At 42.7% G+C, this 15192-nt stretch overlaps 1 protein-coding gene across 1 annotated transcript; it reads left to right on the top strand.

Moving 5' to 3' along the window:
• The first annotated feature begins 987 nt into the window (after positions 1 to 987).
• SOWAHD (sosondowah ankyrin repeat domain family member D) lies at positions 988 to 10975 on the top strand. Its single transcript, XM_073641154.1, has 3 exons — positions 988 to 1118; positions 1314 to 1446; positions 7423 to 10975. The coding sequence occupies exon 3, from the start codon at positions 7542 to 7544 to the stop codon at positions 8502 to 8504; it is 963 nt and encodes a 320-aa protein (XP_073497255.1). The 5' UTR covers positions 988 to 1118; positions 1314 to 1446; positions 7423 to 7541; the 3' UTR covers positions 8505 to 10975.
• Positions 10976 to 15192: the final 4217 nt, after the last annotated feature.

Here is a 15192-nt window from a genome sequence, read left to right as displayed (position 1 = left end):
GAGTGTAGGTCAAGGTGTTTGAGGTTTCTGCGAGGGTGTGTAAGTTTGTGGAGTGGGGATTGTGGACCTGGAGAGGAGAGGGTAGAGAATGTGAGTAGGTTGTGGTCAGAGAGAGGCAGAGGAGAGTTAGAGAGGTTAGATAGGGAACTGAGGCGGGTGAAGATGAGGTCTAGCGTGTGGCCATCTTTATGAGTAGCTGCAGAAGACCATTGAGCAAGGCCGAAGGAGGAAGTGAGGAATAGGAACTTAGAGACAGATGAGTGGGAAGTGTCAATGGGGATGTTGAAGTCACCCATTATGATAGTGGGGATGTCAGCGGAAAGCAAGTGAAGCAGCCAGGTGGTGAAGTGGTTTAAGAAAGTGGTGGCTAGCCCTGGGGGTCGGTAAATGATGGCCAGTTGGAGGTTGGAGGGGGAGTAGATGCGCATACAGTGCACCTCAAAAGAGGGGAGTGTAACGGAGGGTGGCAGTGCGATTTGGGTGAAGATGCAGGTATCTGACAGGAGAAATCCTACGCCTGCACCATGTTTGCCGTTGGGGCGGAGGGTGTGGGAAAGGTGGAGTCCGCCATACGAAAGTGCAGCTGGGGAGGCTGTGTCAGAGGGGGTGAGCCAGGTTTTGGTGATGGCGAGGAAGGAAATGAACTATATTCCTCCCGGCAGCCTCCAACTTTCAGTCATGGAGGCGCAGCTTCAGCCACAACTCAGTATATTGTGAGCAAGGGCTTTAACCACGTGACACTGACTGACAGCTGGCTCTAAAGTGCAACAAGCAGAGCCGGCTGTCAGTCAGTGCCGGGGGGGGGGGTGGTCACAGACAGCCGCCACTCTCTATGTACTGAGCGGTGACTGAAGCAGCACCTCCATGACTGAAAGCCCAAGGCTACCTGGAGGAATAAAGTTAATTTCCTTCTAGTAGCAGGACTGTCAGTGCAGCGGCCGCAGGGCTTTAGAACGCTATTAACCTGTAGATTAACCCAATATCTGCAGGCTAATAGCATTTTTCACATGACACGTTCCCTTTAAAGTGAAAGCCGAGTCACCAGTAGCTGAAGTTTTGCAACTCTCCATGCAGCTATCTCCAAGGGTGCCTCTTTCCTCTAAGGACTCATAAAGGAAGTAAGTCATTACACTAAGGTCCAGTCTGTGCGACCTCTGTGTTGTGGATACGTTATTTCTTTCTCTTCCTCCCTCTCGTCTCTGTGTTCTTTTCTCATGTTCCCTGGATGTGAGGCTGAGCTTACAGCAGTCAACTAGTCAGACCTGTTCTAGGTGCAGAGGTCACAGCTAAGAAGCCTTTATACTTTCTGTTAGTGGCAAACTACACAGGAAGACGGAAGGGATTTGATTGATTGATAGAGAGAGGAGGGAAGTGGACATAGCCCAGACCACAGGTTGGAAACTGTCTTCTCCGGACCAGACTCACCTACTCATGCATGGGAAAGCTGTAAGTATGGGAATCTATGCTATGAAGGCCGAATAATGTATTGTAGAAATAACCAAGACAATGTATCAGTACTATTAGTAGCTACTTATTATATATGTGTGAATGTGTGTATATATATATATATATATATATATATATATATATATGTATAGCAATTGTGTTTATTTACCAATATATGTATATAGCATGATCATACTCCATTTCACGGCTCATCAAGTGTATTCACATTAGTCCTTGTCCCCGTGGGGCTCACAATCTGCTTCTCTTATCTTTAGCACTTATCGGTTCTCTACGCCCAATTTAAAGCAAGGTAAATTAAGTAGAACATGTTATGGCTTGCAAGAGTAAACTGGAAGATGTAAAAAGATCCAGAGAAACACACTGGAAAAAATATGGAACCCAAGCAGATGTTTCCAGTTAGATTGTAACCACCATATGCCACTAATAGGAAGTAGCTCTCATAATATAGAATGGTTACAAAAGTTTGTATTTTGTTTGATCCCTGAAACCCATATGGTATGATGAATCGTGGTCTCCCATTTTGGCCAACTACCTACAGTGGTGGCCAAAAGTATTGGCACCCCTGCAATTCAGTCAGATAATACTCCGTTTCTTCCTGAAAATGATTGCAATCACAAATTCTTTGGTATTATTATCTTCATTTAATTTGCTTGCAAGGAAAAAACACAAAAGAGAATGAAGCAAAAATCAAGTCATTGATCATTTCACACAAAACTCCAAAAAAGGGCCGGACAAAAGTATTGGCACCCTCAGCCTAATACTTGGTTGCACAACCTTTAGCCAAAATAACTGCGAACAACCGCTTCCAGTAACCATCAATGAGTTTCTTACAATGCTCTGCTGGAATTGTAGACCATTCTTCTTTGGCAAACTGCTCCAGGTCCCTGATATTTGAAGGGTGCCTTCTCCAAACTGCCATTTTGAGATCTCTCCACAGGTGTTCTATGGGATTCAGGTCTGGACTCATTGCTGGCCACCTTAGAAGTCTCCAGTGCTTTCTCTCAAACCATTTTATAGTGATTTTGGAAGTATGTTTTGGGTCATTGTCCTGCTGGAAGACCCATGACCTCTGAGGGAGACCCAGCTTTCTCACACTGGGCCCTACATTATGCTGCAAAATTTGTTGGTAGTCTTCAGACTTCATGATGCCATGCACACGGTCAAGCAGACCAGTGCCAGAGGCAGCAAAGCAACCCCAAAACATCAGGGAACCTCCGCCATGTTTGACTGTAGGGACCGTGTTCTTTTCTTTGAATGCCTCTTTTTTTTCCTGTACACTCTATGTTGATGCTTTTTCTCATCTGACCAGAGAACATTCTTCCAAAACGTTTTAGGCTTTCTCAGGTAAGTTTTGGCAAACTCCAGCCTGGCTTTTTTATGTCTCGGGGTAAGAAGTGGGGTCTTCCTGGGTATCCTACCATACAGTCCCTTTTCATTCAGACGCCGATGGATAGTACGGGTTGACACTGTTGTACCCTCGGACTGCAGGGCAGCTTGAACTTGTTTGGATGTTAGCCGAGGTTCTTTATTCACCATCCGCACAATCTTGCGTTGAAATCTCTCGTCAATTTTTCTTTTCCATCCACATCTAGGGAGGTTAGCCACAGTGCCATGGGCTTTAAACTTCTTGATGACACTGCGCACGGAAGACACAGGAACATTCAGGTCTTTGGAGATGGACTTGTAGCCTTGAGATTGCTCATGCTTCTTCACAATTTGGTTTCTCAAGTCTTCAGACAGTTCTTTGGTCTTCTTTCTTTTCTCCATGCTCAATGTGGTACACACAAGGACACAGAACAGAGGTTGAGTCAACTTTAATCCATGTTAACTGGCTGCAAGTGTGATTTAGTTATTGCCAACACCTGTTAGGTGCCACAGGTAAGTTACAGGTGCTGTTAATTACACGAATTAGAGAAGCATCACATGATTTTTCAAACAGTGCCAATACTTTTGTCCACCCCCTTTTTTAGGTTTGGTGTGGAATTATATCCAATTTGGCTTTAGGACAATTCTTTTTGTGTTTTTTTCATTGAAGACAAATTAAATGAAGATAATACCAAAGAATTTGTGATTGCAATCATTTTCAGGAAGAAACTGAGCATTATCTGACAGAATTGCAGGGGTGCCAATACTTTTGGCCACCACTGTACATGTCAGGATTGTTCACTATTAAGTTTCTCGTACGCAGCCAATTGTTGAAGGCTGATGACTATGATCCCCGAGGGAAGAGAAGCTTCTTCTAGATACGTCTGACATCACTAATATCTATAAGAAACAATGGATTAGGTGTTGGTGGAGCCTTTAGGCTCCCATACTCATAGACTAATGTAGTCCGAAAGACGGGTTTGGCTGACAGTCTAATGTGTATGGGGGCACCTGACACAATTGTCGGTGAAGACCATTCATGTCTGATTTTGGACTGTCGATTCTTTTGTTCTCTAGGAGATATGCCTCCAGAGGTGTCTGGCAGCGGCTGTCATAGAGAACGCAGGATCACTCAGTATAATGTATGAGACAGCCGGGTGATATAGCTGTCAGCCGAGAAATTGGCCAGATCAACATTCGGCTGATAACTATCTCATGTGTATGGGGGCTTTTCTTTTTTGTACACCCGATAAATAAGATATTAAATAAAAATGATCCTTCACTACAGACAGAACTGTAGGCCGATTTGAGCAGTTTTTGAGAGTGAATAATCAGTCCGGGAAAAATGAGTATATGCGGAGAGTTATTTTTCCCTAATGAGATACAGTGGTGTGAAAAAGTGTTTGCTCCCTTCCTGATTTCTTATTCTTTGGCATGTTTGTCACATTTAAATGTGTCAGATCACTAAACAAATTGAAATATTAGACAAAGATAACACAAGTAAACACACAATGCAGTTTTTAAATGAAGGTCTTTATTATTAAGGGAAAAAGAAATCCACACCTAAAGGGCCCTGTGTGAAAGTGATTGCCCCCTAAACCTAATAACTGGTTGGACCACGCATAGCAGCAACAACTGCAATTAAGCGTTTGTGATAACTGGCAATGAGTCTTTTACAACGCTCTAGAGGAATTTTGGCCACTCATGTTTGCAAAACTGTTGTAATTTAGCCACATTGGAGGCTAAAGCATGAACCGCCTTTTTAAAGTCATGCCACAGGATCTCAATCGGATTAAGGTCAGGACTTAGACTAGGCCACTCCAAAGTCTTAATTTTGTTTTTCTTAATTCATTCAGAGGTGGACTTGCTAGTGTGTTTTGGATCATTGTCCTGCTGCATAATCCAAGTGCGCTTCATCTTGAGGTCACGAACGGATGGCCAGGTATACTCCTTCAGGATTTTTTGGTAGACAGCAGAATTCATGGTTCCATTTACCTGCTTCCAGGTCCTGAAGCAGCAAAACAGCCCCAGACCATCACACTACCACCACATTTTACTGTTGGTATGATGTTCCTTTTCTGAAATGCTGTGTTACTCTTCACCAGATGTAATGGGACATACACCTTCCAAAGAGTTCAACTTTTGTCTCGTCAGTCCACAGAGTATTCTCCCAAAAGTCTTGGCGATCAAGATGTTTTCTGGCAAAACTGAGACTTGCCTTTATGTTCTTTCTGCTCAGCAGTGGTTTTTGTCTTGGAACTTTGCCATGCATGCCATTTTTGCCCAGTCTCTTTCTTATGGTGGAGTCATGAACACTGACCTTATCGGAGGCAAGTGACGCCTGCAGTTCTTTGGATGTTGTTGTGGGGTCTTTTGTGACCTCTTGGATGAATCGTCGCTGCGCTCTTGGGGTAATTTTGGTTGGCCGGCCACTCCTGTGAAGGTTCACCACTGTTCCATGTTTTTGCCATTAGTGGATAATGGCTCTCACTGTGGTTCGCTGGAGTCCCAAAGCTTTATAAATGGTTTTATAACCTCTTTCAGACTGATGGATCTCAATTACTTTGTTTCTCATTTGTTCCTGATTTTTTTGGGGGATCGTAGCATGATGTCTAACTTTTGAGGATCTTTTGGTCTACTTCATTTTGTCAGGCAAGTCCCATTTAAGTGATTTCTTGATTGAGAACAGGTGTGGCAGTAATCAGGCCTGAATGTGGCTAGGAAAATTGAACTCCACTTCCCAAAGATGTGATAAACCACAGTTAATTTATGTTTTTGTTTTTTTTTTGGGGGGGGGGGTCACTTTTTCACACAGGGCCCTGTAGGTTTGGATTTCTTTTTCCTTTAATAATAAAGACCTTCATTTAAAATCTGCATTTTGTGTTTACTTGTGTTATCTTTGTCTAATATTTAATTTTGTTTTCTAATATGAGACATTTAAGTGTGACAAACATGCAAAAGAATAAGAAATCAAGAAAGGGGCGAACACTTTTTCACACTACTGTATATTGCAAAGTTTCTTATCTTCACTTGTCTGTTGATTTATAAAAATAAAAAATAAATAAGTGTAGTTACTATTTAACTTTTTTTTTTTTTTACCAGAGTCATTTTGTCTTCATGATGTGCCCCCACTCATCTACTCTACTAGATACCACTGACACTAAACAGGGAAGTTGGGGGTTGCACGAAAAAATAAGGTGCACTATTTAGTAGTTCTCTTAAAAGGAATTTTTCACCAGATTTTTGCTATCTCATCTGAGAGCAGCATAATGTAGGAAGAGAGCCTGATTCCAGTGATGTATCACTTAGTTTACTAGGTGCAGCAGTTGAGACACAATCAGAGTTTTTAGATGGGGCATGTAGCAGATGTCAGAAATCTAATCCCTCATACACCACAGCTCTCTGAGTACATAGTCTATAGACAGTGAGCTGCTTATCAGAGGAGGGGGCATGGTTGGACCAGGGCTAACGCGGGCACCAGTTTGGGCAGTGGTTATCTCCTGGTGATAAAACATTCATTGTATGAAAACAACAGCGCACAGCCTAATAAGTGACACATCACTGAAATCTGTGTCTCAGCCCCTATCTCCTGCTGTTCTCAGATTATATAGCAAAACCTGCTGGCAGATTCCCTTTAAAGAAGTTGTCCAGGCATATTAAATGAATGGCCTATACTTAGGAGAGGTCATCATTATCAGATCGGTGATAGTCTGACACCTAGCACACACGCCAACCAGCTGTTTTTAACTTCAGCAGCGGGCCGATATGAACACTGAATAAAATTGAACAGCGCAGCTCTCTGTTCACTGTGTAATTACTAGTGATGAGCGAGCATGCTCGCTACTCGAGTTATCCGAGCGAGCTCGAGTCAAATGCTCGTGTACCCGCGGCCGCATGATTCGTGGCTGTTACACAGCCCCAAAATATTCGGGGAATGTCTGCATATGTTAGGCATTCCCCGCATATTTTGCGGCTGTGTAGCAGCCACGATACATGCAGCCGCGGGTACACGAGCGCGCCCGCTACTGTATCTGAACCCGAGCACACTCAGATAACACGAGTAGCGAGCATGCATGCTCATCACTAATAATTACCATTGATGAGAAGCGCAGATTTACTCCTATTCTATTGCCGGGTGTCTGACCCCAACTGATCGAATACTGATGATCTTTTCTATAGGTTATCAATATCATATTCCCAGACAATAACTTTAAGGCCATTTTCCCAAGGCAGTATTTTTGTCACTATTTTGCATTACGGTTTGTAAGCCAAAACCCTATAGAGAAGATGTATGATGGATTTGGAAACACTTGCAAATCATCTGTATGGTTTTGGTTTATAAAACTTGATGCAAACTATTGACCAAGATGCTGTCATGGGAAAGTGAACAATTTTCCAGAATTTTGGCTGAAGTCTTAACCCGACTGATTTTGCCAGGTAGAAAAATAAGTGTGCAAAGAGACAGCAAGCACTAAAAGAAAAACTTGCAGGCAACAAACTAAAAACTAGTTTTGTGCAGGTCTGGAACTGTCAATGAAGAGTTAAATGAACTGTTCTTCTTATTTGTATTTCTTTGTGGCATGCCAACAGATAAAGGAAGCAGCTTGCAACATCTTAAAGAAGAAGTCACAGCAATTCATGCTTTTGGTAGGTTGGCTGATGTCTTTCGGTTCAGAGGCAGGGGACAACTTTAACGTTCCAGCAAATAAATGCCAAATACTGATGCGACTAAGTATCCTCAAGGGAAAATGGACTCTAACGTATTAGATTGGCAGGGAACAAACAAAGAAGTTGGGGAGAAGAAGCAGTCACTACACAGCAGCATGAAGAAGTCTAACTGCAGTACAGAAGAAGATGTGGAGAACGGATCTTCCTTCATACGGGATGCAAGAAGCTTCAAAACCATGGAGAGTATGAACAGGACCCCATCACCTGCCACAATAAGTAAAAGGAAAAGAGGAATGAGAGGAAGCTTGTGGAGCACAACCGGGTCACTGCCATTTGGTGGAGCTTGGATCTCAGCAGCTAATTTTGATGTTGATGCCCAAGAACAGCAGCCACAAGACTCAGGGGTGAGTGGTTTAGTACTTGACCCTGTGGAGCATGCCTGGATGATAATGGTTGCAGAAGGCAACTTTGAGGAGCTCCAGGATTCACTACAAGAAGATCCTAACTTACTTTACAAAAGAGATTTTGTAACCGGTTACTCTGTGATCCATTGGATTGCCAAACATGGCCACCATGAGGATTTAATTAAACTTATGGCTTTTGCAAGTTCTAGCGGACACTTTTTGGATGTCAATACACGTGCCAGTGGTGGTTTAACTCCACTCCACATTGCAGCACTTCAGGGGCATGACATGCTCATCAAAGTCCTGGTAGGAGCATACAATGCAGACATCCATATTCGTGACCATAATGGCCGAAAAGCTTGGCAATATCTAAGGCTCAAGATTGATAGGAATCTTTTGATACTCCTAGGTGCTCCTGAGGAAGAGGAAGGCGGTGCAATGGCTGCCATGAACAACAATAACAACAGTCATTCGGCTACTATGCAGAAAATGGCACAACGGGACTATGATGAATTGGATTCTCTACCTAAAGTAGCATTGTCAGTAGCACCCTTAAGGAACTTCATAAGGCATGCTTATAGTTTCCTTAAGAACTGGTAAATTTATCCAGTATGATTGACAACCATTAAGACTAATATCAGTGAATTGCAATGAAGAAGTGAAAAAAAGGGGAAAAATTAGGAAAATAACATATGAATAATAGTTTCTAGAGTGGGTGACAACAAACATGCATTTTACAGATTGTTAAGACTGATGAATATTTTCACCTCCATGTTGATATTGGGCAATTGTTGGACCCATCAGGACCATTTAATGCTGCGGGGAAATGTAGTATTACACAGCACCTTATGAACTCAGGGACTACCATGTAATGTTAATAGATATTTCAAGTCTCTTGGTGGGACGACTAAGGGTATGTTCACACTGTGTTTTTTTACATGTATTTTTAAACTGATCAGCTTCAAAAACCACATCTAAAAACTCCATACTTTTTTTTTCTACAGCCGAAACACGCTTTCTTGGCAGTTATAACACTGTGTTCAAAACACCTGTTTTTCGGCATTTTTACCTGACTTTTGTCGTGATTTTCTTGGGTGCAGATTACATGTGTGCTTTGTCTAGAGTACATGGTTAATAAAGTTAGTTTTATTCAACAAAAAAAAAATACTTCAAAATGCTGCAAAAAACACTGTTGTGTTTTTGCAGCGTTTTTTTTTTTTACTTTCTCATTCCTATCTATGGGTGAAAAAAAAACACTGAAAGAATTGACATGCTGCGGTTATATGCCCTATTGTGTAAATGGCATGAACTGTGATTGCTCGGTCAGGTACATAAGCCACTGTTGTCTTGGGCTTTTTTTTCTGCCCTTTGCAGAACCTATGACCTTATATATGTAACATCATTTTCCTTAAAAATGTTGATAGAAGATTAATTACAGCAGGATGTTTGATGTGAGACATTGGTCATTTGCACAGAGCTTACCTGCAGGTTCACAGGACTGAATCCAGGACCAGTATCCGGTATTCCTGGCTATAGTATGAGCTCTTATGTTATAGTAGGACATACGTCATCAATAATTATAGTTGTCCCTCCATGACCGATCTTCTCTAAACCTTATTAATTGAAATTTTATAGACTATCTGATTGTACACGATCTTATGTGTACATAGATGCATATATTCACGGTACACTATGTGTTGCAGTAGAGTTACGGATTTTCTGCAATCTTGATTTTTCCCTATGGGAGAAAAAGTTGTAACTTTTCCAATATCAGACCATTTTTAGGCTTTGGGAGACAATGCTCTTTAAATAGTGAAGAAACAATACAAAACACATGATCAAAGTAAGAACAAATATTGGTTTCAGGATATCCTCTGACGTAGGCGTACGTGTTTTAACAGCGGCAATTCACTGCAAACTGATCAAGTTAGAAGCGGCGAGTTTCTAAGAATAGTGCTGCCGACTGAATGCCGCTCTGCCGGGTGGACGAACCATTGAATATTATCTTGAGAAAGTGCAATATTTAGACTGGATATTTCTTTTTTTATCTTAGAAATCTAAATAAACATTTCAGCCAAGCAATTCTTCTAATAGTGAATATCTATTAGCAGTGTGCTGCACAGAGGCACCATACAGCTTCACAGTACAGAACCACAGGCACTCGTGTGCATCTACGCAGCTTTCATGTTCTCCATATCTGTCGTGTATATGAGAATAAAAGCGTAGGGATATGGTTTGGAAGTACTCCAGAGGAAGCCATCTTGGCATGGTGAAACGCTAAGAGTAGCGTTCCCCACATGGCATTACATGGATGTATACCCCATATTCTACTCTCCCTAATTATCTCCAAATAGGATTATCCCATTGAGGATGTGGTAATCACTTTTTTAGGTTCACTCTTTCTTCATACTTTGATTCATATAATGCATTATTATTACCTTTTTATATGTGAATGATAATTAGACTTGCATCCATTTAAAGGGAATCTGTCAGCAGTTTTTTTTGCTATGTAATATGAGAGCAGTTTGATGTAAGAGCAAATAACCTGATTCCAGTGATGTGTCACTCACTGGGCTGCTTGGTGCAGTTTTGATAGAATCCCTGTTTTCTCTACTGTAAATGTAGCAGTGCTGTGACTGCTAAATTGTCTATAACCCCGCCCACAACCCTAATTGGCAGCTTACTGTGTACATACCCTGTGCATTGTGATCAAGCTGCCAATCAGTGGTGTGGGCGGGGTTACACAGATTAGGTGGACTGCCTCACACAAAACACCTAGTCCTGCAGTGATAATCTCCTGCTGATAAAACACTGATTGTATTGAAACTACAGCAATCAGTCTGATATGTGATACATCCCTGGAGTCAGACTCTATGCCCCTACATCATGCTGCTTTCTGATTACATGGCAAAATCCTTCTGACAGATTGCCATTAGCACAGAATTGGTATTGCATGTTGGGAAGCCCTTTGCCAGTCTTGAAGCTAGGACTAGGACCTTTATGTTTTTTGACTGTTTAAATTGTTTTTAGATGTCTTTGTATGTCAATAAAATATTAATTATTTTTCTTTATACTGGATGTGCGGCTCTTAATGTGCATGAAATCTTCTCTCTTTGGATGATTTATGGTGTGGCTCACAGAAGGATATCAATTCAAGACAAATCACATAAAAAACCTCCTTACCAACTCCAGGACAGATTAGCAATGCACTAGCAGGATGCAGGAGACCCCCATGATAAAGGTGTGGGGCAACACAGGTGCAAAATACTGATGGAGCAACCACTCACAAACCTTCTAATTCATGGAGTGGGTGGTTACCTAGTATTGAAAATGCAGAGGTAAGGCTTCCATAGGGCACCAGTCACACAGATATGCACAATGCACAGTGTCTGGCCTACTGCCTACTGATGACGCCAGGGCCGGACTAGCCATCTAACAATTCTGGCAATTGTCAGATGGGCTGGTACCTACACTGGGTCGCTCTGCACTTGTTGTCTCCTGGTATCTGGCACGCCGTTAGCAGCCAGCCTCTGATTGGCCAGTGGCGTATATGGCAGCATAGGGAGTCGGCAAGTTCCCTGTGTTGCAATACATTTCAGCTGGATGTGCGCTGTTGTTGTGAGACTCCTCCAATTCTGGGCCCCGGTACAGCTGCACCAGCGATATGTCCACCCCTGCCATTACTGATACCTGTGGCCCCACTGTTAACTGTGACCCAATCTGAGTGTGTTCCATTAATAACCACTTTCTGTTTCCTATCACTGAGCCAGTTATTAACCCAGTCACATATTTTCCGCTGGTCCCATTGCTCTCATTTTATGTACCAAGCTTTTGTGTGGCAGCGGATCAAATGCCTTTGAAAAGTCCAGATAGACAACATCCACTGTGTTTCCCTGGACCAATCTAGAACTCACCTCCTAATAGAATCGGATCCGATTAGTTTGCAGGACAGATCCCTCATAAACATATGTATATATTGGGAAATTAGGTTATTCTTACTGAGATACTCCAGGATAGCATCTCTTAGAAGACCCTCAAAGATGTTCCCACAGTACAGGTTAAACTTACCAGCCTATAAATTCCAGGTTCAGATGGTGTCATCTCTATGAATATTGGTATCATATTTGCTATGTGGCTGGAACACTGGTGGGTGAATCTTACGCTGGTGGATGTGGACCCACTGCACCACATGCCGGGCTTACCCTGGAGGAACGTGACTAGGTGTCTACTGGGTCTTCACTAGAGCCTCTGGTGGTGAGGATAGGTTGGGCTGACGGTAGACACCAGGTACCACTCAAGGGCAGTCCGCGCGACTACAGCAGCAGATAGGAGGGTCAGAGGCGCCAGTATCAGGTACAGGAGGGCGAAGACAAGGACGAGGTCAGAGGGTCTGAGGTCGGGGCAGGGAGCACAGGTTCAGGACAAAGAAAGTGACGTTACAGATTTCAAAAACTTAATGCATTTCAAATCCTTTGTGTTAAAAAAAGGCCCAGGGGCGTGAGATTTACATATATGTCAGAAGCAAAAACATGCAATTGATTAAGACAGTCGCCTGAAATGCGTTTGCATATTTTTAATGGTTTTTAGAGATTACCTCTCGGCGCATTACAAGTCTCCGTGCATGGATTTTCTTCTGGGTGAGCGGACATTTTTTTGCCTTTTTGATTATATACCTGTCATCCACTTTGCTGGAACTGTAATAAGCTTCATTATGGGTGCGTCTCAGGCAGTAGCTGGTTGTGAAGTGAGGAGAGGATAGGGAGGCAGTTATACAAGTGATCATATGCTGCACAGTCTTTCCTGGGGAGGGCGAGGAAAGTAAAGTTTGTTTTTAAAATGACGACTGGAGGACAGAGGTTTTCGAAACCAGAGAACTCCTTTAACGCTGCAACCTCTGCTGCTTCACTGAAACTTACACTGTCAAATCAGTCGGTAAGGATTTAGCGCACTCTTACATGGCAATATTTTGCATCAGTATTTGTTAAAGGGAATCTGTCACCCCCTGGGCGATATCAGACCTCTACTATGGCCATATAGGTGATAGAAAAGTAAATCTATACATACCTGTATGGCCCATAGTAGAGGTCTGATTGCAGAGATATGTGTTTTTATAAACTCTGTTACAGGCTTGGCGTCCAGGGGACGCCAAGAAATCCCCGCCTATCTGTTTATCAATCCCCGAAATCCCTGCCTATATGCTTATTTACCATATCCCCCCCCCCTCTCTCCTGACATGCACTGTGCCCCCTGACTTCCCGGGCATGCGCAAAGCGCCGCTCACATAGAGAACGCTTTGCTTCATCCCGGCCCCGTCTCTCTGTGCACTGCGCCGCAGATTTCTATTGCGCAGGTGCCGGGGAGTCACTATCACTTCCCGGCGCCTACGCAATAGAACCCTGCGGCGCAGTGCACAGAGAGACGGGGCCGGGATGAAGCAAAGCGTTCTCTATGTGAGCGGTGCTTTGCGCATGTCTGGCAAGTGAGGGAGCATAGTGCACGTCAGGGGAAGGGGGGGAATATGGTAACTAAGCATATAGGCGGGGATTTACGGGATTAATAAGCACATAGGTGGGGATTTCTTGGCGTCCCCTGGATGCCAAGCCTGTAAAAAACAGAGTTTATAAAAACAGATTTCTCTGCAATCAGACCTCTACTATGGGCCATACAGGTAAGTATAGATTTACTTTTCTACACCCTGTATGGCCATAGTAGAGGTCTGATATCTCCCAGGGGGTGACAGATTCCCTTTAATAAACACACAGAAGAGGTGAAAGTGATTCAGTTATTATTTTTCTGTGTTTGTTCCCCTCTGGTTTTTAGCTTACAAATACTGAAGTAAATTACTGCTCAAAATACTCACTGTGTGAATGAGGTGAGGAAGCTGCTTGTAGTACTGTAATATAAGTCCTTATTCCAAGGATGAGTACTCACTTACAGGTGTTGTGCAGTAATGCTTGTCTTCTCTGCCCCATCATATTCCCCAAAGAAGGGACAACCCCTGGGAAAAAATTGCGGCCATCAGATGTCTAGACATAGGACTCAGTGATATGTGATGGCCCCCGACTCCCAAACAGAATGAGTCAGATAGAAGCATACACAATAAATACACAAAGCATTGCAATTAGGTGTCAAACGTTCTCAACTTTATTTAAATTTACATGACACCGAAAATAGCACAACCCCCGACTCACGAAGAGTCACCCTCCAGCATTCAGGAGAGGAAAACCCCCTGTGGAGGAAACCTCTAGAGAACCATGGCTGGAGGGCTGCCCTTCCCTTGGGCTTAGGGAGTTAGTGCTAATATAATACAGAGTTTTAGAATTTGTACATGTTACCAGATTTACAGAGAACGACATAACAAATATAGATGATAAATGTGATAAACTGGATGTGGGAGAGATCTGGCTGCGATATCTGTCACCCACATTAATTGCTAGAACAAATTTGGTTGATCTGATTGCCCAGGTGGATGTAGCATTTCTCCCTTACATATCCAGATCCAAGTCTCAAGAAGTTGGACACTTGGTTAAAAGGATTGTTTGTTATGGATAACCCCTAAAAGGATAAATACTCCCCTCCTAATTTATCACCCATTAAAGTCATAGATCCGTCAATGAACTCCCAAAGGAGAGCAGCTCTTTGTAGAGGGTAACAGAAGGGGGCCCTGTGCTGGGGACCCCCCTCTGTTACCTTCCCATGCCCTGGGGGAGTCTAAAGCAGACAACCCTTTTCCCTGCTAGAACCTCCAAATTACACCAAGGTCGGCACATTATGTGGGGTGGTCAAGCTAAAGGTCCTCATGCACATCAGTAATGGTGCTGATTGTGGCAGCACGTCCTTCTTTTATTGAATCATCTTTATGACACTTGTTTATGACCTCACAACAGTTGTCATGGTTACTACAGGGGCTATTACTAATGCAGGGCCCAAGTATTAACCCTTTCATCATTGGTAGTTCGCTTTCATTATAGAGACAACTAACTTCATTTGTTACCAAGCAGGAGCCTTATCATTATGGCTTCCCATAGGCACCATAAGAGATACAGATTGCAGATTAAACGTGAAACTGTTTTAGGAGTTTTTTGCACTTTTTAGATGCATAAATTGAGCTTATAACTATCACTTTACAAAGAAAAAAATTAGGAGGAAATTACTTGTAAAATAATATCATAGGGCATTTCAAGCATTTTCCTAATGTATATTCTACATAGTTACATAGTTATATAAGTTGAAAAAAGACCTAGAACCATAAAGTTCAAACTATCTTCAAAGTTATACAATTTCTATT

Source organism: Phyllobates terribilis, unplaced genomic scaffold, assembly GCF_046119375.1.
Source record: "Phyllobates terribilis strain yellow unplaced genomic scaffold, ASM4611937v1 Scaffold_7__3_contigs__length_470593459, whole genome shotgun sequence".
Taxonomy (NCBI): domain Eukaryota; kingdom Metazoa; phylum Chordata; class Amphibia; order Anura; family Dendrobatidae; genus Phyllobates; species Phyllobates terribilis.
The sequence above is the reverse complement of the archived record's forward strand: the minus strand, read 5'-3'. Positions and strand labels throughout refer to the sequence as shown.

Excerpts from the sequence above, each read along its gene's own strand:
- SOWAHD (XM_073641154.1), top strand. The coding sequence starts at position 7,542 with ATGCCAAATACTGATGCGACTAAGTATCCTCAAGGGAAAATGGACTCT.